The 24,563-nt window shown below is 37.9% G+C and overlaps 1 protein-coding gene across 2 annotated transcripts in view; it reads right to left on the bottom strand.

Moving 5' to 3' along the window:
* Positions 1-9,422, bottom strand: part of LOC118745571 (myb-like protein Q) — a 166,076-nt gene extending 156,654 nt beyond the window's left edge. For both annotated transcript variants that reach the window (XM_036479058.1, XM_036479057.1), the window contains exon 1: positions 7,328-9,422. In XM_036479058.1, the coding sequence (XP_036334951.1) occupies positions 7,328-8,641 (1,314 nt within the window). In that variant the 5' untranslated portion in view covers positions 8,642-9,422. The remainder of the gene's footprint in view (positions 1-7,327) is intronic.
* Positions 9,423-24,563: the final 15,141 nt, after the last annotated feature.

Below are 24,563 nucleotides of genomic sequence, written 5' to 3'. Positions count from 1 at the left end.
AACGACTGGCGTGCTTTGTTGAACTCGGCCAAAATCGCTTAGGCGGTTACTGTGCCAAATAATAATAAGAAGAAGAAGAGAATAGATCTATAACTTTAGCAGTCACACAGTGTTGTAAATCCGACGAAATCCTTGACGGTGGGACCGGGAGGGGAACGGTACATGACGGTAGGAAGTTTAGTTTGGATTAAAGTCTCACACTGACGGGGTTAGGCTTTCGATGCTTCGTCCTCGTAAAATAAACATGAGCAGTAAAAAGATAACTATATAAATCGACGAATAATTGTATATCAACTTTTGTGAAATTCTGTTGATGTGTTTTTGTACAACATACCTCTATTGGTTACAATAATTTTAATTATTGTATAAAAACATGCTGAGAATTACTAAATTGTGTTTAAAGGGTTGTATGTACTATATCACATCACCTAACAACATTATTGAGGTAGATGGGATAGAGATCTACTTACATATATCTTTTCGTATGCTAGTGGACTTGAAAATCGTTACCCGCATAAAGGAATCAATATTGGCAACAAGCCAAATTAAAAAGCTTATAAAAAAAGGATTTCGAATTTCGGCCACTGGGCGATACTGGTCTATCAAAAAGAACATTTATTTTTAAAAAAAGGTATGCCTCACCCAATGCAATTGCATAAAAACTGTCGAATTTAAGCAATTTAAGTAGAAATACGGCCTTGAATATGTATGCGGTCGTGTATTGGGACATTTAGATATTTTGAGCAGTGTGGCTAAGGAATTCATTAACATCACTGTAGTACATTTTCATTTTTTTCCGAGTGTTTCTGAAAGTCTGGATTGTATATAGCAAAGTAAATTCTCAGTTTTCCCAGGTTGGCGACTTTAAGCGTTTATTTTTTCAATTTGAAGTTGGTGATCGCAGAGCAGCATATAAAACATTTAAAAATAATCTTCAATGCAAATCTTTATAACATTAAAAGGCGAGATCTAAAACTATTCAGCTACAGAATCAAATTCATCAGCTGATTGGATATGCTAAAGATAGTATTTCAATTATTGAGAGTGGAATTGACAGTTTTCTTTATAGCAAAAATCGAGTCCGATATGTCAAACGTTCTAGAATGCGAGTTAAACTCTTGACATAAACAACGAAATGATTCGTTTAGTTCAAAATTAGTTTTGCATGGCTTTAAAAATAGAGGTGGAAAGTGTCTTGACACTAGAGAGGGAACATTAAAATTACCTCAGCCAGAAGGGCCGGGCTATTAATAAAGCCTGTCATTAATTTTACTATAAATATTATACCTAGCATTTCGGTGACAGGTAATAAGATCAACGGAAATAAGGTCAATTGACTTTATTTCCCACCCTGGTGCGAAATAAAGTCAACTGACATTATTACCTTTTTAAAAACGAAATAAAATCCATTGACATTATTTCCCTTACAAACATTAAATTTGTTTAGCTTCGCGGCGGCCCGTGTCAGCGCGCCACACCGCATGCGCCGCGCTCGCGCCCCGCGTACCCCGCGCGACCGTCGCGCAATACGTCATGCTACGCCGCGGCCCCCTCCGGCCCCCCCTTCCCCGTCTCCCGACGTGCTGTAACGCAGTTAGATTTATTTTTTGTATACGGTGAAATAAAATTTTTATATATTTTAAACATCGAGGGCTTATATTCAATAAAATACCCTCTATCTGCACACTTTTCACAAAGATGAGATTCTTATATAAAAATCCACCTAAGCTTTAACTGTCATCAGTGATATTAATGCTACCTTCTATAACGACAGGTTAATAAGTCCCAGATGGTTTCTAAAACCACAAATTATTTTTTTTGCAAATTGCAGATAATGATAATTATTAATGATGATTAATGAATTCAAGCCCTCGATATTTCACATTTTTATATTTGTAAGTTATTAGAAGCAGGGATGCCAATGCTCAAACCGTGCCATTTGTCCCTATTTTACTTCAAATGGCACATTGCAATACATTTTTGTGAAATCCTTTGCGTGCACTTCTTTTTCTCAACTAAAATTTTCTAATTTATAAAGGCTATTCAACTGGTTTATCTTATTTTATCATTGCACTTTTGTTTGGGAAATGTAGCTTTATTTTATTGCGAAATGTGAATGATTAAAAGGAATGACACCTTTTTTGGCAAATTTATTTTTCTATTTGGCACATTTTGGCACTTTTTTATCCTCAATATGGCACCTCATAACTAAGGATAGTTGCCAGCCCTAATTGGAAGATTTCTGCTGTGTTTTGGGGCAACAACTTGCCTGCAGTAAAAAAGCATATAATTTGTGTTTCAAAAGTGTGAGAAAACCAATTAATTAACTTATATGATCTCGGTTCCGATATTAAATAATCAATAATTGTTTATACCCGCATTTTGGCACATTGGCTCGTTGAATGTAAGAAAATTCTTTTTCTATAATTGTTTCCTTATAGAAAAGTTGGTTTCTTTTCCACCTTAGACATTCCGAATTCGTTCAAAATATGCTAATTTAAAACACAGAATTCTTTCAGTGTTCCTCCGGGGATTTTGGACATGGACTGTTTCTTCAATTTAATAATGTTGGATTTATTTTTGTGGAAACGAAACATGTTTTTCAAGTTATGGATCATTTCTACACTCTTTCTTCAAATATTTCTCGTATTCCAGCTGTGCGCAGGCGTTTAGTTTTTCGCATCGTGTTTTTACATATTCGTAATTTAATTTTTTTTAATAAAATTTGGCAATAACCTTTTTCATCTATTAAAAAACAACACTTATCGGGCAATGTTTATTGTAAGAACATTTTCTATGAATCGACATACTTTAAGCATTGTTGACGCTATTTCCATTTGAATGAGGAAATAGCGTCAATGACATTATTTTTAAATTTTGTTGACTTTATTTCGCTTTTGAAAAGGTAATAATGTCAATTGACTTTATTTCGCACCAGGGTGAGCCTCAGACGACTAGTGTAAGGGGGGAGATTGTAGTCTGAATCCCAGTTTAACTCTCCGTCAGACACATGTTTCGATTGGCACATTCGGTACGCATGAGTCTGGCTGGACCCACATGCAAATTGTATGAATTTATATAGAAATTATGTGCAACATTTGTTCAGTTAAACTTATTTATTGTAAGTTATTCAAATATTTACTTAATTTAAAGGTTTTCTTTTTTTATTTTATTATTTAAATACACTGGCGATCAAAACCGGGTGCATGTTCGACATTTTATTACTTACAGTAACATAACTTTTTTAATAATAAGCGGATTGCTTTGAAATTTTCAAAAATTTTTCCTTATTATCTGAGATATAAAGCCCAGTAAATAGAAAAATTAACAAGTGATTCACAGCAAAAACGCAAGGCAACTATCTTCACTCAGTTTTGAACTTTTAGGAAGTATATATCAAGAGGATTATGGAGACTCCTTTGCTTTTAATAGCGATTTTCATACGTCCGGGAATGCTCTCTACTGAGTTTTCTATGATTTCGCTTGGAATATTACCCCATTATAATTTTGCTCACCTCCAAAGCTCTTTCATGTTACTGGAGCTCGCTTGTGCTATGCTAATCCTCTCTTGACCACAGCGCTCAATTTTTCGATAGCTTTGAGGTCTGGGATTTATGCTGGCCACCATGTTAGATTTTTTTCTTGGCATGGTGTTTTTGAAGATGTTAATAAGGTCTTTCCCAAGAATATGCCTTCTTAACGCTTTGGAAATAATTAATTTTCGTTCCATCGGACCATATTACCCCTCTTCAGTTAAAAAGCTCGAATTCTCGTGACTTTTACAAAATTTAAGTGGCAGCTTAATGGCTTGGGATGTTTTGCTTGCTGGCATTTGGTGTCTTGGGTTAATATAAAAGGTATAATGAACATATCCTCCAAACAAATTGCCGGACCATCGAAAAATTGAGCGCTGTGGTCAAAAGAGGATTAGCATAGCACAAGCGAGCTCCGAGTAACATCATTTTAGGTAACAAGTAATTTTTTGCAGAAAAGACTGACTTCAATTCTCATATAAAAAAATAGATATATATACTAGTGAACCCGCATGACGTCAAAACGCCAACATTTAATTAAACTTTTTAAACAGGTGAAACCCTATTAAATTACCTCTAAAAATATTCCTAATGATTAATCTAAGCCATTTCTCAGTGGTACTTTTAAAGTTTACGACATACAACAATACGACACTTACGACACCGTTGTGAATCCCCCAATAATTTCTTGAAACTCTTTCATTTGACATCCATCGCTCATATTTCATATAACTTATACCCAATAGTTCAATTAAATAGGTGGCAACCCTATTCAAAATATTTCCAAACTACTACCTTCTTAAACCTCTTTTATATGACATCCATATAGCGATACCTTATTCACTTACCAAATTCCTTTACATAATTAAAATTGAATACATTTTTTTTACATGTGGCAACCCTCCTATACGTAGTTAAGTTATAAAGCCTTTTCAAAACCATTTCGATTGCTACCCATATTTAATAATTGATTTAACTTATTAATTAATTTGAGCTTAATTTCTTCTTCTTCGAAAAAGTAAAACCTTCTTGAACATCCACACCCTAAGCCCTTTAATTTGGTACCTCACTTTTGAAAATCAAACGGACGGTGCGGATCTGAGGGCATTGATTAGTAAATAACTTGAGTATAATTATTTAACAGGTGGCAACCCCTTTCGAAAAAATAAAACCAGTTTGCACATCTACAGGCCAAGCGGTTTAATTTGACACCCCGAACGAACGGTGCAGATCTTTTATGCTGCACAAAAAATGCCTTCGCATATTATATACATAGATATATCTCATGATCCACTGATCGGGTCTTAACCAAATTAGTATGGGACCACCTCCGAGATACTACCTTTCCGATGCAAAAATAATTATCGGTTGACGGTAGTAAAGTTGACGGTCGGAAAGTTATGCGGTAACATACATATAAAAAAAATAAATATATATATTCCGACGAACTGATAACCTCCTCCTTTTTTGGAAGTCGGTTAAAAATGCAAATCATCTCTTGCCATGATAGTTCAAAAATTCAAAAGAACACTTTGAAAAACGGTTGCATTCTTTCATTTTAGGTAAAAATTACATAGGAATATATGTGGGTCCAGCCAGACCTATGTGTTACGAATGTGATGTATTAATCAACATCTCTATATATCTAGCTTTATATATATGATACCAACACGATTTTTTACAGATTGGTAATTCACTAAACTTTAGTAAGCTACCTGAAATTTCAAGCCTCTAGCTATATTTAAAGTACCCTTTTTTTGTAATTTGAAAATGGAAAAGGCCTGGCTGGACTCATGTGTCAGACGAAGGGTTAAATCACGCAATGCAAAAGCAAGAATTGCTTTTAAATTGATTCAATCCTATCTGAATGAACTTGGTAGCGGAGATTCCAATCAATAGATCCCTATTCTAGTATAGGTGTAACTAAAGTGGTAAAAAGAGCTTTTGTAACATAAGGATCTTTGAGCTCTTTTGACCATCGCTTTACAAATGCAAAAACGCCTTTGGCTTTGTTGACTGTACTCCAGATTATAATTTGAAATTGAATAAACAGCTGGATGATCTGCCCTTCGAGAGAAACACATAACTTTAAATTTTTTAAGGGTAAGTGGCATATAATTTGCATTACACCAACTAACCACGTTGCTAAGACCTTTCTCCGATAGAGGAAAATGTTTTAAAAAGTTTCACATCATCGGCATACATTAAAACTTTTGAATATTTTATTACAGAAGAAATATCATTAATGAATATCAGGAACAGAATCGGACCAAGGTGGCTTCCCTGAACTCCTGAAGAAACTTTAATGGTGTTGGAAGAACAACTTTTAAAAATAACTCTTTGTGTTCTATCAGAGAGGAAAGATGAGATGCATTGAAGAAGACTGGGCTGAAAGCCGGCTAGGTCGAGTTTACGGATGAGTAACGAGTGACATACTTTGTCAAAAGCTTTACTGAAATCGGCGTATATTACGTCGGTATGAGCATTTTCTCTAAAACCGTTTGAGACATGAGTTGTAAACTCCAATAAATTAGTGATAGTAGATTTTCCTTTAGAAAACACGTGTTGAGATTGTGAAATTGAAGAAGATATAGTATATGTCAGTTGCTTCGAATAATTTGGAGATAGCGGAGAGCTTCGCTATGCCTCGATAGTTTTCTATAGAGGACCTGCTGCCTTTTTTTGAAGTGGTATTATGAAAGACTCCTTCCAGGCTGACGGAAAAACGCCATGTTTAAGTGACAAATTGAATAGAGTTGTTAAAGGCTCGCAGATGTTCTCAGCGCAGTTTTTAAGAAAACAGGTCGGAATATGATCAGGTCCAGGCCTAAATGACGCTTTTAAGGTTTTTAAAGAGTGTAAAACTTCATCGGAAGATATTACTGGAATATAAGCAGAGTTGATTGGACGAAGCTCGTACGGATAGTCTCCACTTATAGGGAAGCCTAGAGAATAATTGGACTTAAAGAACTGTTCAAACATATTGGCAATAATGATAATAATAATGATAATAATGCGCAGAAAACCGTACCAGATAATCAATGTATAACGGATGGAAAACGCAGAAAGCCCAAGCCAGAACCAGCGCCAGGTAAACCCTTGGTAAATAAGGGCGAGGCGACCTGCCGCAAAAACAGAAGAGGGTGAGAAAAAAGAAGAGTCTCGCCAAACTAATCATTAAGCCAGCTGAAGGCAAAACCTATGCAGAGGTGCTGGGAACGATACGTGGTTAGCTCCAACGTGAGAACGTAATTAGATCTGTTCGGAAAACCAGCGAAGGCGGCGTGCTTATCGAAATGGAGCGCTGTGGCGACCAGTCAGCATTTAAGGAAAATGTGTGCTCCGCCATTGGTCAGCTTGGAGACGCCCGTATTCTCACTAGACGTTTACGTCTAGAAGTTCTGGACATGGACTGCCTAACCACGGCCCCAGAAGTGGAGAACGCTATACGCGTTGAATTAGGAGACAAGATGAAGATTAAGGTAAAAAATCAGCCGAATACCGAAGCCAGACCGAACCTTCGTTTGGGCACTACAATTTTCATATTGTGCTCGACCCTACCTACAACCTACGTTAGGTTTTGTTTCGGTTGAATTTCGAAATGTTTTTGAGTAGCACCGTGTAATAAAGCCAATAATTTACTAAAATGTTTGCTTTGTTCGGCCGCTGCTATTTAGCCATTTTAACTAATTAAACACTTAGTTGTCACGCAGAAATAATTAAAATGTTCACATAAATTGGAGCAATATTACAGCTAATAATACTAGAATATGCTATCACTATCGGGTACGCACCTGTATTTCGTTAACCAATTTTTCGCTGTTGTACTTAATGTCGGGCGTTGAGCTCCCTCCGGACGGTGTCAGTGATTGCTGAGGCGATTGCAGAGGCACCAGCGTAGTTCCGCAGCCCCCACTCTGCATGCGCAGCGGGCTGCTCAGCCCTATGCCCAAATCGTGTTGTTGCTGCTGTTGTGGCCCGATTGATTGTTGCAACTGTTGCTGTACCTGAGATTGCGTAGATGACTGTTGCTGCTGTTGTTGATGATGAGAGTGTGGATGCGCAGCGTGATGTGACTGCGTTTGCGCATGCTGCGACTGTGGCTGCTGCTGGTGCACATGGGCGGCGTGTTGTAGGTCGGTGGCCACTTGTTGCATCTTCAGCTGACCGCTGATCGCATCGGTTTCATCGGCACCATAGGCACTTGGCGTTAAGTCGTTCTGCTGTTGGTGTTGTAGCTGTTGCTGCAGCTGCAGCTGCTGGTGTAGCGCGTCGATGGCATTGTGCATATTCGCTTGGTATTTAGGCTGCTGATGTTGGTTGTTTGCTGAGACCACCGCGGCCACAGCCGTGGGAGCAGCTGCTGTTGCAGCCGCAGTCTGTGTTTCCTGCTTAACGCTAATGCCCAGGCGTTCACCGGTAGTTTCGTTGCTGCTGTTGCCAGTACCATTGCTGTTTCCGGCACTGTTGATGGACACGGCTTGGCCATCTGGCGTATTACAGCTGTTGGCTGCAACACCGCAGGCTCCGCCCTCTACATTCAGGCCGCTAGAAACACTCTGTAGTTCGTTTGATTTCACAACACCGCTCAGGTGTACTGCAGCAGCTGCTGCCGCTGCTGCATTAAAAAGCAAGTGGTGATTTTGTTGGCGTTGCTCGTGTGTTGGCAGCACTGAAAGAGTTGAAGGCAGCGCTCGTTGCTGTTGTTCTTGATGCACTGCTCCCACGCCGGACATGTGCGGTGGCTGTTGGCTGTGGTGTGGTTGTTGGGGGTGCTGAATGTGCTGTTGTTGTTCTTGATGCGGCTGTTGTTGCTGCTCCTGTTGTTGTTGATGGTGATGGTGGTGATGCAGCTGGTTTGTCGCGAGTGCGGCGGCAGCATGCAGGCCGAGGGGGCCGCGCGACTGTTGCCAAAAGTCCGCATCCATTTTGAGGAGCTGCGAGCGCTGTTGATTGTGCTCTTGCAGCAGTTGTTGTTGGTCGCTCTCCTGTCGTTGCTGCTGGTGTGAGAACGTCTGATGCTGCTGGTTGAGATGTGGGTGCTGATTTTGGTGGGTTTGAAGGTGGTGTGGGAAGTGTTGCTGCTGTTTCTGTACGGCAGTTGTCATTTGTGCATGCAATGCAGCTGCCAAGGTAGACGCCACAGGCGGTATATTGAGAGCATTCGGTAGCAGCGCCTCGCCCAGCGAAGGAATTTTCGGCGTCGGTATGTGAAGTTGAGCAATGGCCCTGTCGTCCGCCACCGCTATTGACGTTACCGCCGCTGCTGCTGCTTCTGCTCTTTCAACGCTGCCCAAAGCCTGTCTGAATCTGCCGTAACAACCGCTAGCCTCCGCCTTACCCACCGCCGCTGCTGCTGCTCCTGCTGTTGCGCTATCTGCAAACGTTGCCACACTAATTATGACCTCGGCCGTTTTCGCCGTATTTCCGCTTGTGTCTACGTGTGTTACTTCTAATTCTGTTGGCGCGAAGGCTTTTCGCTCTGCTTGCAATATTTGTAGTTGTGCTACTACCGCCGCCGCCGCCTTCGGTGCCTGATCCTCGTCAAGTATGCTAGCTGCCGTTGTTCGGACGTCGAAGTTCGCTTCTATTTCTAGCTTTAGTTGCTACCCTGTTTGAGTGTGCAGGAGAAGCAGTTGTTGTTGTGATATCTGACCCAGTGTGGCTATTGCAATAAATCATACACTCGAAGCGGTAAGCCCTTGCGTCGTACGTACAGTTGGTGGGCCGAAAAAGAAGCAACCGAAAGCTTAATGTTGGAGCAAGCGGTTGCCCCGAATGCGTGCCGTATGGATGAATTCTTAGCGCAGCGTAAATTAATAAGCTTTTCCTTTTTATTATTATTACCTCCCTTTTATTAGCTCGGGATGTAACTATGTAATATTGATGCGCTTAAAAGATGCAGCGATTTCTATTCTTAAGTTACATACCTGATGACAGTACCAATGGAAATTATAATAGCGAGGTTTTAGTTTTTTAAACTATTTATTTAATATTTTTTGCGCCGTTCTGATGCTGCTGCTGAGCTATTTGCTTTGAATATGTGTTTAATTTTTGTAGTTGTTTTTTCTTGGTTCGAATTAGGTTTTCTTATTTTTGTATATGCAAATATTTCACATTCTTTGCTGTCGATACCGGTGAGACCATTGCAGTCGGTGATTTGCGATTCACGTTTGTTGTTCGTAATTTTTTAATAATGTTCCTGCTGAGTTTTGGCGCTTGTTGGGATTTATTTTTTTAACTGGAGACACTAATATCATCAACTAGACTTTTGTCAATTTATTGCAGATTTCTTGTCATTGTTGCAGTAATTCAAATTGCTTATCAATTCTCCTGTTTGGGATTGCACCCCACTTACTCGCTGGGTGGGTTTTGTGTTACCTACTTTAAAGAAGGTGACAGCCAAGATATTTAGGACATTTTATAAGGTAATTATTAAGTTGGAGATATGTATTTATTGAATATTTTGCATGCGCTTATCAGTTATACATTAGCCATGCGTTCAAAAATAATTACAATTATTAGTTTTAGTTTTAGATCATGTGAACGGGTTTATTTATATGTGTTTACGTATACATACATATACATACATATATACACTCTTTACTGTCTACTATTTTTGTCCACTTTTTACCATTCAGTTTTTCAGCTTTTGACTGTCCACTTTTTTCCTCCCCTGTTACAAAATTACCAAAAATGTATATCCAAGTTTTGAACTAACAAAAAATATCTACTTTAAGTTTATAGTTACCAAAAATTAAAAAAATGCTCTTTTTGAATTCAAAATTTTATATTTTTATTTCTACTTCTAAAAGCCGCACTCAGAAACACTCTTTGAATTATTTCTAATGAACAATTTACTAATAATCGTTAAACACACTGTGGGTTGGGATCACAAAAAAAATAAAATAATCGATTAATTAATCATACGATTAATCGCAATCCACAAAAATTAATTGCAATTATTGAGAAATAATTGGTTAATCGGTAAGGCATTTTTTACAGTGAGTATTCACAAAAACATTTTCCATAAACAATTCCTAAATCTCTTCGTAACTAGCCCTAAATAAACTAAAACGAATATTTTTAGTGCCGATAATTATATATTATTTAACCATTTTTGCGACAGTCAATTTTACAAACGAAAAAATCAATATAATCACAAAACTGGGGGCCAAATATAGTAAAACTGCGTTTTTAGTTTTTCTCTCTGTGGTCAGGATTTTTTTAAAAGGACTTTGAAATTTCTAGAATATGATTGAATAAAAAAATTATTCAAAAAATGCGGTGCATTGTATGGGTTCCAATTAAAAGGAAAAATTCTGTAGAATAGAAAAAAAAAATGAATTTTTGGGTACACAAGGACGAATAAGTATTGATAATGTCGTTTTAAAACTTTATCCTTGAGTATCCTTGAAAATTTCCAATATTTGTTTTTTGAAAAAAATATATGTCATGGACTAATATTTTAACTACCAACTCCTAGAATTTTGTCCTTCTAACTTTATTAGTTTTAGATAAAAACAAATTTACACTTCCCTTTATAAGAAATTGATAGTTACAGTATACATAAATGAAGATACTGGAATCATGATGGAACCATGTATGCGCTCTAAAAGAACAAACTGACCGTATGATATACCTACGGTTTAAATACTTTAATTGTTTTGTATACAAGGGCGTAGGCAGCCTTTCATCTAGGGGCAGGAGTTTATATAGAAGGAAAAAAATGTTTTTAATTATATTTTTTGTTGTATATACACCGAAGTTTTTGGGTTTAAAAAAGTATAAGTTTATTGGTAGCCTTTACAACGATACCAATTTTTTAAATATCAAGTAATTTTTTTTTTTAAATTTTTTTCTTTATAAAAAAAAGGTATTTTTTACTTTCAAGTGTTTTTTCTCAAATTTTTATACAGGGAGTATACAAATATGCACACCAGACGAATGGGGGTGCAATCGCCTTTACAACGATACCAATTTCTTAAAAATCGCTTAGTAATTTCTTTCTTATTTTTTTTATAAAAAAAGGTATTTTTAAATGTTTAAGTGTTTTTTCTCAAATTTTTTTATACGAAGTATACAAATACGCATATCAGAAGAAAGAAAATTTGATTGCGTTAACAACGATATAAATTTTTTAAAAATGGGTTAGTAACTTGTTTGTTTAAAATATTTTTTTTTAAAGGTATCTCTTACTTTTAAATGTTTTCGCTCAAACTTTTACATACGAAGAATACAAATATGCATATTAGAAGAAAGGGCGTATAATCGCGTTTACACAGATATTATTTTTTTTTAAATCAGTTCAAAGTTGTTCGAAATATAAGGTTTTTATTTTTAATATTTTTATTGAGCTTTGTACCACGATTGTTTATTAGGAAAAATTGAAAAAGCAACAAAGTCTAAGCGGTAGAAGTTATAGCACTATTTCGCTGTCGAGTTTAAATAGCGGCAAATCAGCTGCACTTGATAGTAGTTGGTTGAATAAGGAAAATGAATTAGCAACAAGAGTTTACGGGATGTACATAGCTCAGTGGTTAACGCTTCTGACTTTGAACATCGAATTCGCAGGTTCGATTCCTGCTGAAGTCTAGAAAAAAAGAAGTCTGATGAGGAGATGTGGTGATCTCCGAAATAGTGCTATAACTTCTACCGCTTAGACTTTGTTGCTTTTTCAATTTTTCCTAATAAACAATCGTGGTACAAAGCTCAATAAAAATATTAAAAATAAAATGTTAACAAGCCACAATAACATTGACATATAAGGTTTTTAATTTTTCGAAGACTGGACCTTTGACCCCTTATAGCACCTGTAGTATAAGCTTGCACAAAAATATTTATATACAATTTAAATAAGAGCAAAAGGTGGACTACGTCTGTAATTTTAGTGTTTTAGTTATTTACATATAATAATAAAAAAGGTCCTATTTCGAACTTCGAATGCCCATATCTCGATTTCGGAGGCTAACTTCGAAAAACGGAAAAATTTGCTTTTTTACCTATGACTCAATCTCTTAAAAAAAATTTGTTTTGGTACAACACCCAGGCGAGTGCTGTACAGTGTAATGATTCCAGTATCTCATTTATGTATATTGTAACTATCAATATAAAGAGAAGTGTAAATTTTTTTTAATCTAAAACTAGTAAAGTTAGAAGGACGAAATTCGGGATATGGTAGTTAACATATTAGCCCTCGACGTATTTTTTTCAAAAATAAATATTGGAAATTTCCAAGGATATTCAAGGATAAAGTCTTAAAAGGATATTTTTAACACATATTCGCCCTGGTGCACCAAAAAATTAATTTTTTTTTCAATTCTACGGAATTTTCCTTTTAATTGATACCCATATTGTTACTCTACAATGCACCAAATATTTTAAATAATATTTTTTATTCAATCATATCCTAGAAATTTCTAAGTCCTTTAAAAAAAATCCTGACGTCAGAGAAAACTTAAAAACGCGGTTATACTATATTTGGCTCCTAGTTTTGTGAATATATTGACTTTTTCGTGTGTTTTAAAAATTTGTCGCACGGTGTAAGCGTTTTGTTGTTAATCGGTTGCGTTTCTTTGTAAATGTAGCACCAGCTTTTGAAAAAAGGCGCTGAGCAGGCACCGAGATACCAACTAAATGACAGTTTTGTTTCGAAAGTCCGCAAAGTTTTGGGTAAACAGTTTTATTTTCCTCCAGGTTGACCAACTTGCCTACATACGGCTGATTTGCAACCAACTTCTAGTATTTGGCCAACTGGTTTGCCGATAAATCAATGAGTATATAGGGCCTTTAACGTTGCCGCACTTAGTTTTGTAGCTTTTCCAATGGGCTAACATGGACAACTATTTACACCATTATATGCTCTGAACTTGAGCATTTCTTGTGGCTGTTTGAAATTCTGTACAGTTACAGAATTCATATTTCTTGAAAATAATTTTACGATTATTTTACAATTAATCGATTAATAAAAACAAGACTACGATACAATTAAATCGCCAATTGGACAAAAATAATCGATTAATTTAATCAAATGATTAATCGCTGCCATCCCTAACTGTGGGGTACTATCACGGTAGCCAGTACGTTGCCAAGAGAGCAGCACGCCTGAAGCGCCGCATACTTTGGGCGCTCCTAACCGCCAGCCACGGATATAATGTGGCACCGCCCACATATGACCAAGTAGGTATATCTCGGTAACCGTTCGATCAATTTTTGCCAAACTTGGAACGATTATTTCGCTTACCACATAACAGCAAAAGTTTGAAAATTATTGAAATCGGACTAAAATCACTCCCACTTTTCATATAACGGTAAATTTCGGAGATTCTTCAAACATCGAAATTTAAGGACGCTAATTTACACAAAATTGATACTAACAACGAATCCTTGAAAATAAGTAACATTATTATAGAATTTTGGAAAGTGGGAGTCATTCCGCCAACATCTAACTATACAAGTTTATCTCATTAAGTATAACTGAACATACTATCGAAATTGTTAGAAATAGGGGTAAAGCCACTCTTCTTAGCATATAAATAGCGGTAGTTTTCAGAAAGGTGAAAAACTATATTTAATACTTGCGCCGGGTATTTAATGTTCGGCTCCACCCAAACTTAGGCCTTTTTACTTGTTTCCTCCTCGATTACTCCTAATATTAATAAAGCTCGGTTTATGGCTAGTGATGTTCCGATACGAGTATATATGAGTAAGTACCGAGTAGATTTTGTACTTCGATACATGTTACCAAGTACTTGGTGGGTATGGAATACATTGTGCAAGCATTTACTCGGTCGAAACATTTATGCAACTCTAGTCAAAATTAGTAAAATTGCCATAACTTGGATATATGAAATTTGAGTTTCTGAGTATGTTTCGTGAATTACTCGACCAGCCCTACGACCTGTAATATGTCACTTAAAAAGTTCATGATCAGTGTAACACCGTGTTAGATAGTAGCTAGTTTTTCTCGAAATTAAACAGTATTTCCAAAGTAATGACTAAAAGAGATTTTTTTCTTATGAAATTTTGGCACAACATGTTGTAGAATTGGAAAAAATAATAAAATTTGCTGTACGTTTCAGATTTATTTCAAAATTTTTCCACATATTTACAACGTGTTTACAAAACTTATTATTGCAAATATTCTTCTTTCCAAAGCCATATTAAAACTTAAAATTGGTTAAAAAATAACCGAGCTGAAAATTTTTTAGTACCGGAAGTCGTGAAAAAATGTTTTTTTAAGAATAAGTTTGAGGGTGTTACAAAAATGTTAAACGCAGTTTCGTGAATTACTCGACCAGCCCTACGGACCTGTAATATGTCACTTAAAAAGTTCATGATCAGTGTTACACCGTGTTAGATATTATTGACATTAAAACGGTATTTTTTGTGATTGTTATTTCCACACATCGTAAGAAAATGCCTAGAGTGTATGCAAATCATCCTGATAACTTTTGTTATATTTGCGGTCAACTAATTGTTAAAAGTCAATGTTGTAGTAAAAATAAACAGAAATTCCCAAAAATCAGCGATGCCAAAATAAAAGAGGGAGATTTGTAGAGACCTATTGGCTGATGAACAGTTTGAAGAAAAACTTAATCCGATCGAAAAAATCCGCATGGACATGTTTTCGAAAGGATGTTCGTAATTTTATTGGAAACCACAAAGCCGAAAACTATGAAGACTTGGTCAGCAACCTTTTAACAGCCTACAAGAATATGGGATGCAATATGTCGCTCAAGATGAACTTTTTGCACTCCCATTTAAATTTGTATACCCGAGCGCACTTGTGAACAAGGATATTATAGCTTTGTTCACATAACGGTTGTTTGTAACAGGCAAAACGATATATATATAGATATAGACAAATGTATAAATAAATGATCAGAATGAAAAGAGAAGTCGATTAAGCGGTGAATGTCTGTCCGTCCGTCCGCCCGTGCACACGATAACTCGAGTAAAAATTGAGATATCTTAACGAAACTCGGTGTGTGTACTTCTTATCAGCGTAGGACGGACGGTATTGAAAATGGGCAAAATCGGACGATAACCACGCCTACCTCCCATATAACGGTAGTTTTCAGAAATATAAAAACTGCGATATTTCAGTAACTACTGAAGATTATTCACTCAAAATTCATATTTACAAAAATTTTTAGACGAAAAATAAGAATATTATAAATTTTTGAAAAATGGGCGTAGCCACGCCCACTTATTGTTACATGTGTATATCTTGGCAACCGCTGCACCGATTTCTTCCAAACTTGGCACAGTTATTGGCCTTGGCACAGGATACCAAATGGCCGAAAATTTTTAAAATCGGACAATAACCCCGCCCACATCCCATATAACGGTAATTTGGAGATTTATCTTCGATAAATCGGTAAATATTAAAGCTAATTTATTCAAAATTGATGCTTGCAACAATCCTTTACGAAGAAATACGCTTATGATAAAATTTTGGAAAATGGGCGTGGCACCGCCCACTTATGATCACATATATATATATCGGTAACCGTTCAACCAATTTGTACCAAACTCGGTGCTTTTATTTTGCTTGCCACATAAAAGCAAAACGTTGAAAATTGTTGAAATCGGACTAAAATTGCGGCCGCTTTTCATATAACGGTAGATTTCAGAAATGCTTGAAACTGCAATATTTCGAAATTTAAGTACGCTAATTTACTCAAAATTGATACACCCCGGCTAATCATCTAGCGGTAGGTTTCGGAAAGGTGAAAAAAACATTTATTTAATATTTGCGCCGGGTATTTAATGTTCGACTCCGCCCGAACTTAGACTTTCTTACTTGTTTAATATTCACATTAAAAAAAAAATTATTAACACATTTCCTAATAGGACAGCGCAAATAATAAATTTATTATAACTCATTTTAATTGATTAATTGCACAATCCAATTTTAAACGCTCGGCGCTAAAAATAAAATAAAAGCTATAATAAGGCGACATCAGCTATTTCCACAAATGAAATTGCAAATTTCACATTCAGCGGGAGTTGTCACAAATCAGGGCTGTAAAAAATTGCAATCAAATGGGATTGCAATCGCATATTTTACGTAATATTGCAATCTAGTTTAATTGCTATCAACATTGATTGCTTATATTTTGATTGCAAAAATTGAAATTTGCAATGATTTAGAAGAAATTGATTGCAATAAGTTTTTGATTGCAATTAATTTTTGATGGGTGGGCATTACACCTAGCAGTAGGTTGTTTTGATTGTCGTCTTTAACGTTCCGCTAATCGAGAGCATAAACGATGTGCGTTCATAAAAACTCGATTTTCTGCATGACAAAGCTGCAACTAAACAGCACCTCCATTGTGTTTTTCAACCATCCCTAGTAGTATAACATATCGATGGCTGAGTGGGGAAGATCGACCTATCTCGGCAGCCAGTTCGAAAACGCCCTATCTCAGAAAATTTTTCAATAACGCTCTACTTCAGAATTTGATTTAAGAACGCCCTATCTCAACTGCCTATGCGAAAATGCCCTATCTCAGCACATTTTCAATGTATTTTCGTTTGAAATAGGTCATTTTTGAACCGAATTCTAATATAGGGCGTTTTCAACCAAATTCTGAGATAGGGGGTTTTCCAATAAAATTCTGAAATAGGGCGTTCTTCAATCAAATTCTAAAGTAGGGCGCTCTTGAAAAGTTTTCTGAGATACGTCGTTTTCGAACTGACTGCCGAGATAGGTCGATCTTCTACTCAGCCATCGATATGTACTTGCACATTTCTTGTGTGGATTAGAAGTGTCATCCACTGAGACAGCCGGCTGCTTGGATTTTTATCATCTCCCTTTTGTGCGGCTATTCGTTTGCTCGGTTTGGCCCTTCTGTATTGTTTTTGCGCACTGCAAGTGCATTTACTTGGATCATTAGTTAGGCAGTCATATATTCGCACAATAAATTTTGGTTCGGACATTTTATATTTGGTCTTGTAAATTGTAAATATTTTAAGGTATTAAGTAATTCAGAAGTTATCCTATTTGTCTTACAAGCTAAAATTTTACAACAGTCCTAAATATTTTATGCCGTTTTTTGAATAAAATGTTTTTCTTCAAGCAGCAACAACTTTCTGGCAACTGTTGTCAAACTTAAACTTATAAGACAAATCTGCTAAATATTTTTCTTTCAACACAAGATTTGGTAACTATAACTTAATCATATAACGATAACCAAATCATGTTTTGAGAGAAACATACTTACGTTACTGAACTCTTTTCTAAGTGTAAATTACTAAAACAACATGCATGCAATTTGAAGTGCTCACAAATCGTTGTTTATATTAGGTGTGTATAGTAACAAATAGTCAGTACTGGAACCTGCAAATTTTTACTGGAAAAGTGCATAATAACCCAAAAAATTTCCAATAGAGCACTGAATCGAGAGCGTAATAACACGGGAGAGGTGCAAATTCTTGCTAGAGAAATTAGCTAGCGGAAGAAGAGTAATAAATGTCAAAAGCCGCCATTTGTTGAAATGGTTAAGCATAAACAAAAGTAAAATGAGTGGAAATCAAAATATTAATGATGTACCGGACCGTGTAAGTGCTTGCGTGTAAAGCAAAGAGTTTAAAACTGAACATAATGTCAAAACGGTGAAACAACTACTCACTTACAAGTTTTTTCTAGTTTTGTGTTCAATAACTTTTTCTGATAGTTTTCTCTTTTTCAAAATTTCTCGTTCTATTTTGCTTTTACGCTCTCAATTTTTTTATTAAAAAAAAGCATGAATAAATTATTGCATTTTTGAGATTGCAATTAAAATGTTTGATTGAATAAGTGATTTGATTGCAGTCACAATCATTGCAATCAAATGTGCTTACAATTAAATTGATTGTAGTTTTTACAATCAGAAAATGCAATCAATTTTGATTGTAATCCTATGACTAGCACAATCATTGATTGCTAAAAAAATGTATTGCAAATTTTTACAGCTCTGTCACAAATAGTGGTTTAATATTGGCGAATGCTCGATATGCTAAAAAAAAAAATCTACAACAATAAAAAGTGTTCCCACATCAATATTAAAGCTCTAAATCCATAACCTACTTATCACGTGTTTCGACACATTTACATGATAGCGCACAAAAAAAATTAAAAAATTACTTGAAGGGAAAAAATCTTCAAAAATCGGCAAATGCTATTTCCTAAATTTTTACGCGCAAATGTAAAAAAAAATCGCCAAATTGGCACTAAATCGCCCAATCTGGACACTCTGCTAACAACAATCTCTTGAAAAGAAGTAACATTATTATGGAATTTCGGAAAATGGGCGTGATACCGCCCACATAGAACTATATAATTCTTTCAAAGATGTTTCAAATAGGGACAAAACCACCACTGCTTACCATGTAGCGGTAGCTCTCGGAAAGGTGAAAAAAATATATATTTAATAATTGCGCCGGGTATCTAATGTTCATCTCCGCCCGAACTTAGACTTTTTTGCTTGCTTCATGAGAATTTGGGCGCCGTTAGCGACGAACATGGCGAGCGGTTCCATCAGGATATATCTAACATAGAAAAATGGTACCAGGGCAAATGGAGTCCAAATATGTTAGCAGACTTCTGTTTGACACTAAAAAGAGATACATGATGCTATATTTTCCCGAAAATCCTGAATAAAATTAAAAGATTATTTATTTTTATTCATTAAATACAGTTTTTAAGAGTATTTCATTAAATTTTACTTAAATGCTGTTGCAAAAAGACTGAGAGTGACTGAATTATTTTAATAATGTGGATTAGTTACAAGTTAGTTGTAGATACGAAATAACCCTTTCAATATCATTTAACTTTTATTAAGGTATTTCCGATCAACGGAAATAAGGTCAATTGACACTATTTCGCATACTGGTGCGTACTTTTCTCAAATATTTCTCGTATTCCAGCTCTTTGTGCGTTTGGTTTTTCGCATCATGTTTTTATTATATTCGTCATTTTAAAATTTTAATAAAATCAATTGGTGGGGGTTCATGTGTTTATTAATAGCACACTGATGATTTGGCAATAACCTCTTTCATCTATGGAAACAACAGTTTCGGGGCAATGTTTATTGTAACAGCATTCATATCTCACGTACGATACAAGAACAACATTTGTTTTCTTTGAAGCGACATACTTTAAGCATTGTTGACGCTATTTCCCCCTGACGGGCCTGGGCGGAGGCTCCTCCTGTAGAGGTCTGTTTGGGTGTTCGCCTCTGTGGCACCCCACCAGAAATTGCTTACAAAGCATTTTGTTGTGTTCCCTTACGGGGAGCACTTGGGCCTCGCTGTCTAGGTGGTGATCAGGCAACATCAGAAGGCACCTAGTTGCTGTCCGGAGTGCGGCGTTCTGACAAGTCTGTAGCTTCGTCCACTGTGTCCAACTAGTCCCCGGCGTCCAAACTGGCGCAGCATTGTTTAGAACCGGCCGGCCAATTGTCTTGTATGTTATCAGCAACGTTTCTTTGTCTTTGTCCCAAGTGCTGCCGGCGAGTGACTTGAGGACCTTGTTGCGGCTCTGTATTTTACTGACAACTGCGGTTGTGTGCGTGGAGTAGGAGAGCAGGCTATCGAAGGTGGCTCCCAAAATTTTCGGGTTGTTTACAGTCGGTATTGGTGTGCCATCGACCTGTATACCTAATTCTAGCCTGACCTCCTTCGTCCAGGTGGTGAAGAGGGTCGCCGTTGATTTCGTTGGGGAGAGTGTTAGGCTCCTTGTTGCTCGTTTACTTTTGAGCAGAGGTCATCAATTCCATTCCCGGATGCCAAAATCGAGCAATCGTCAGCGGTTGAGATCAGGGAAAGTCCCTCAGGTGGCTGGAGAAGCTTTGAGATGTACAAGTTAAATAATAAGGGGGAGAGAACACCACCTTGTGGAACCCCTTGTTTAATTATTCTTGGTTTCGAGGTTTGATCTCTGAAGATTACTGACGACTGTCGACCACTCATATAATTCGCCGACCTTCGCTTCAGTCTCTGTGGAAGTGAGGAGGCCTAAATGTCTTCTAGCAGCGTGGAATGGCAGACGGTGTCAAACGCCTTTGACAAGTCCAGCGCTACTAGGACCGTTCTCTCACAGGGCGGTTTCGATTTAGACCACGAGTTATTTGGGTGTTTATGGCGTTAAGTGCTGTTGTTGTTCTGTGCACTTTACGGAATCCGTGCTGATGCTTCGCTGGGGTCAGGTGGCAGGTGACGTATGGGAGTAGAAGGGCCTCTAGTGTCTTCGTGACCGGAAAAAGGAGCGTTATCGGGCGATAAGAGTATCCTTTATTGGCGGGTTCCCCGGTTTCAGCAGTGGGACCACTCTCCATGATTTCCACACATCAGGAAGGATGAGAGTGGCCATTGACAGGTTGAGGACCTCCGTTAGGTAAGCTACTCCCGTAGGCCCCAAATGTTTCGGCATCAACATACAGATTCCGTCGGGTCCAATGGCTTTAGAGGCTTTCGACTTCCAGATAGCGCCCTCCATTCCAAAGCTGGTGAAAACAAGTGGTGCACTGTTTTTTGGCAGCTTGTACAGCCTTCTGGTCACTCGACGTTTGGCCCTGTCTGCTGAAGGATGCAGTGTGATTTGCCTACTGAAGTAGGCTGCGCATTTCTACGGGTCCGAGGAAGCGCGAACTTCGAATGAGATTTCTAATCTGTCATCACGCTTCGTTGGGTTAGACAAGGACCTCACGGTTGACCAGAGCTTACTCACACCAGATGTGAAGTTACAGGCCTTCAAGTGCTTCCCCCACTTTTTCCACTTGTGCTGATTTACCAGTTGCCGAATCTCCAAATTAAGGTCCCTCAGGCGAGGGTCCTCGGGATCGACCTGGCGTAGGTGTTCTGCACTGTGTGGTCTAGGATGAACGCTAATCTGCCACCTTTATCTCGCTCACGGTCTTTACGGAGCACATTGTAGGCAGCGCAACTCAATAGAGTTGAGTTGCTGTGCAACCTCGTTTCTTGGACCGCAGCTATCAATATGCCATGCCGACCCATATAGACTACTATCGCCTCAATCGTGCTCCGTTGCAGTTGAGTTGTAGGAGTTTCGTATGCCTTGGGAGGCTAGTCGTGATACGGGGGGTGAGGGAGGAGTGAGGTCTACATTGGGCCTGTTGCATCTGACGCGGTTGCTGTTGCTGCCTGTTGGTAGGTGGCTGCAATGGGAGAGGTGTTGTCTGCGTCAGCGGTGCTCTACAGCATGGGGCACTGTAGTTCGTAGTCCACTCACGCGTGGTGCGTAGGCCAGAGCATAGGCGGAAGTGACACCAGCCAAGGCATGAATTGCATTTGACCGATGTCACGTTCCGGTATATTCTGCTCTGGCATAAGAGCAGATGGTGTGTGCAACCAGGGGATGCTGGTTGGCTCGCACGCGCGAGTTGGACTGGCCGGTAGACTGTGGGAGGAGGGGTTGGGAGGTTTGTTGATGCCCATAGAGCTTCTAGGAGCCGTGCAGGCTCTTCGAGTGTTCGGTACATTACGAGAGCGGGTAGCCGTGGAGGCTGATTGTGCCGTTTGGCTTGAGCAGCAGGGAGCCACATAGCTTGTGGTCCACTCCCGGTGAGACCTAAGACCAGAGCAGGTTCTTAGGTGACTCCATCCGTTACATGAGTTGCACCTAATCGAAGTGGAGTTCGGATGGAGTCGATTCTGGTAAACACAGCAGAAATATGTTTCTGGTCCGGGGTTGGGCTCAACGCCTGCCGGAGAAGAAGGATGCGGAGCACTCCGGCTGCAAGGAGTTGCTCCATGGGTGAACAATGCTTGAGGGGTATCGCCGATCTAAGCAGGGTTAGGTCGCCGAAACAACAGCCCTTTTTCGGGTAAAACCCGAGTCATTCCGGTACGTAGAACTGGCTGTCGTGGGTATGTCACTCGTTGCTCATCTATAAACTTGATATTCTTGGTCTTCAACATAATTTTCTACGTTGGATCTCTTCATACCCCTATGATAGATCACAAAGGGTTATGTTTAAAAATATTATTTCTGACGTCCTTGATGTTACTTCAGGAGCGCCGCAAGGTAGCCACCTAGGCCCGATTCTGTTCTTGCTCTTTATAAACGATATTTCTGCAAATATAAAATTTTCACCAATTTTAATGTATGCAGATGATGTGAATCTTTATAAATCATACGTATCAATCAAAGAAAAGCATTTTCTACAAGCAGACTTAAACAGCATGGCTAACTGGTGCTATGTAAATCGTATGCCTCTAAATCTGGATATATGTAAAGTAATGTGCTTCTCGCGAGGAGCTGTTCAGCCACTTTCTTATACAATAGATACCCATAATTTGGAACAGGTATACAATTTTGTGGACCTTGGTATCACAATGGATCCGAAACTTAATTTTAATCTTCACATTAATGTCACAGTCAACAAGGCTAAAGGTGTACTTGCATATGTGAAACGATGATCAAAAGAATTTATCACTAATCACTTATCACTAAACCCCTGTTTACAACATTAGTTAGACCGATTCTGGATTACGATTCGGTGGTTTGGAATCCAAGGCATCAAATTTATTCAGACAAGATAGAATCAATTCGAAAACAAGAAAAGAAGTATAATTTCGGGCGAAACCGAAATGTATATACTAGGCGCAGGTATCAAATATCGTCGTTTCAACTTTCCCTGACAACTACGGATGTCTACCCGATTTCAGACGTTTCCGATAATATGCAGAGTTAGAATTAATGATATAATTGAACCTAGTTATGTACAAATCGATTAAGTGGTTAGCGAGGTACACCTTTGCAGTTATAAAGTGGGCGGTGCTACGCCCAATTCCTAAAAGTCTATAGCAGTCTTATTTATTGTTAGGAGATTGTTGTTACTATTAACTTGGAGTAAATTAGCCTCCTCATTGAAATATCGTAGTTTTCGTATTTCTGAAATTTACCGTTATCCGGGAAGCGGGTGTAGTTTAAGTCCGATTTGAATAATTTTCAACAAATTGCTTGGTAGAAATTGATAAATCGGTTACGGAGTTACACATTTGTGGTCATAAGTGGGCGGCGCCACGCCGATTATTCAAAAACTTATAATATTCTAATTTTATGCTAAGTGGTTATTACAATCATCGATTTTAAGTGAATTAGGTCAAGTAGTTACTGATTTATCGCAACTTTCGTGTTTCTGTACATTACAGACAGGCATGGCTTCATCAACTTCTATTTTCATTCTGATAATTTATGTATACATTTGGCCATATCTATCTCGATTCCTTTTGGCTGTTACAAAGAACCGTTATGCGAACAAAGTTAATATACCTTAGTGCACAAGTGCGCTCGGGTATAACAATTCCTACTTTTTTCTCTAAGAAATTTCCGTTGGGATTCTCAATATAACCTTCCGCCTTATACGAGCCGATTAAAACTTATTAATCTTCCCAAACTTGTCTGTCGCAGGGAAATGCTTGGTACAATTTTTATGGTTAAATTGCTGACAGGCTCAATTTCAAGTCCGCTTCTTCTGGGTGAAGTTAGCCTTAATGTTCCCTCCCGTGCATCAAGACACTTTTATCCCCTATTTATGAAAACTTGTAAAACTTATCTTGATTTACACGAGCCACTCCGTTGCCTATGCCACGATTTTAACTCTCATTCCAGCAGATTTGATATAACTGATTCGCTTTTCAGCATTAAGAAAGCGATACTATAGCTCTATAGCTGAACAGTTTTAGATGTCGACACTTAACAAACTCCTGCCTATCGTGACTCGGCGCAAAAATTTAAAATATTGGTTCCGTACGTCATGCGGGATGCGCCCCTCGTGCGGATGGGCGGGAATGGAGGGTAAAAACCGTTGGGATTATTAAAAAAGTTAGTTACATCAAATGCAGAGGTAACCACCCTTGACTACATCTAATGCAGAGGTAACCACCCTTGACTATTTCGCGGCCATAGAAATATAGTTAGCTTCATAATCAACTTAAAGTTAGCTTATAGTTAGATACATTTCCTGCAGGGTTGCGTATCAAATAAAAGTATACGTTTTCGCAATATGTTTATTTTTA

The sequence above is a fragment of the Rhagoletis pomonella genome, unplaced genomic scaffold, assembly GCF_013731165.1.
Source record: "Rhagoletis pomonella isolate Grant_MI unplaced genomic scaffold, Rhpom_1.0 Rhpom_scaffold_00009, whole genome shotgun sequence".
Lineage (NCBI taxonomy): Eukaryota > Metazoa > Arthropoda > Insecta > Diptera > Tephritidae > Rhagoletis > Rhagoletis pomonella.
The sequence above is the reverse complement of the archived record's forward strand: the minus strand, read 5'-3'. Positions and strand labels throughout refer to the sequence as shown.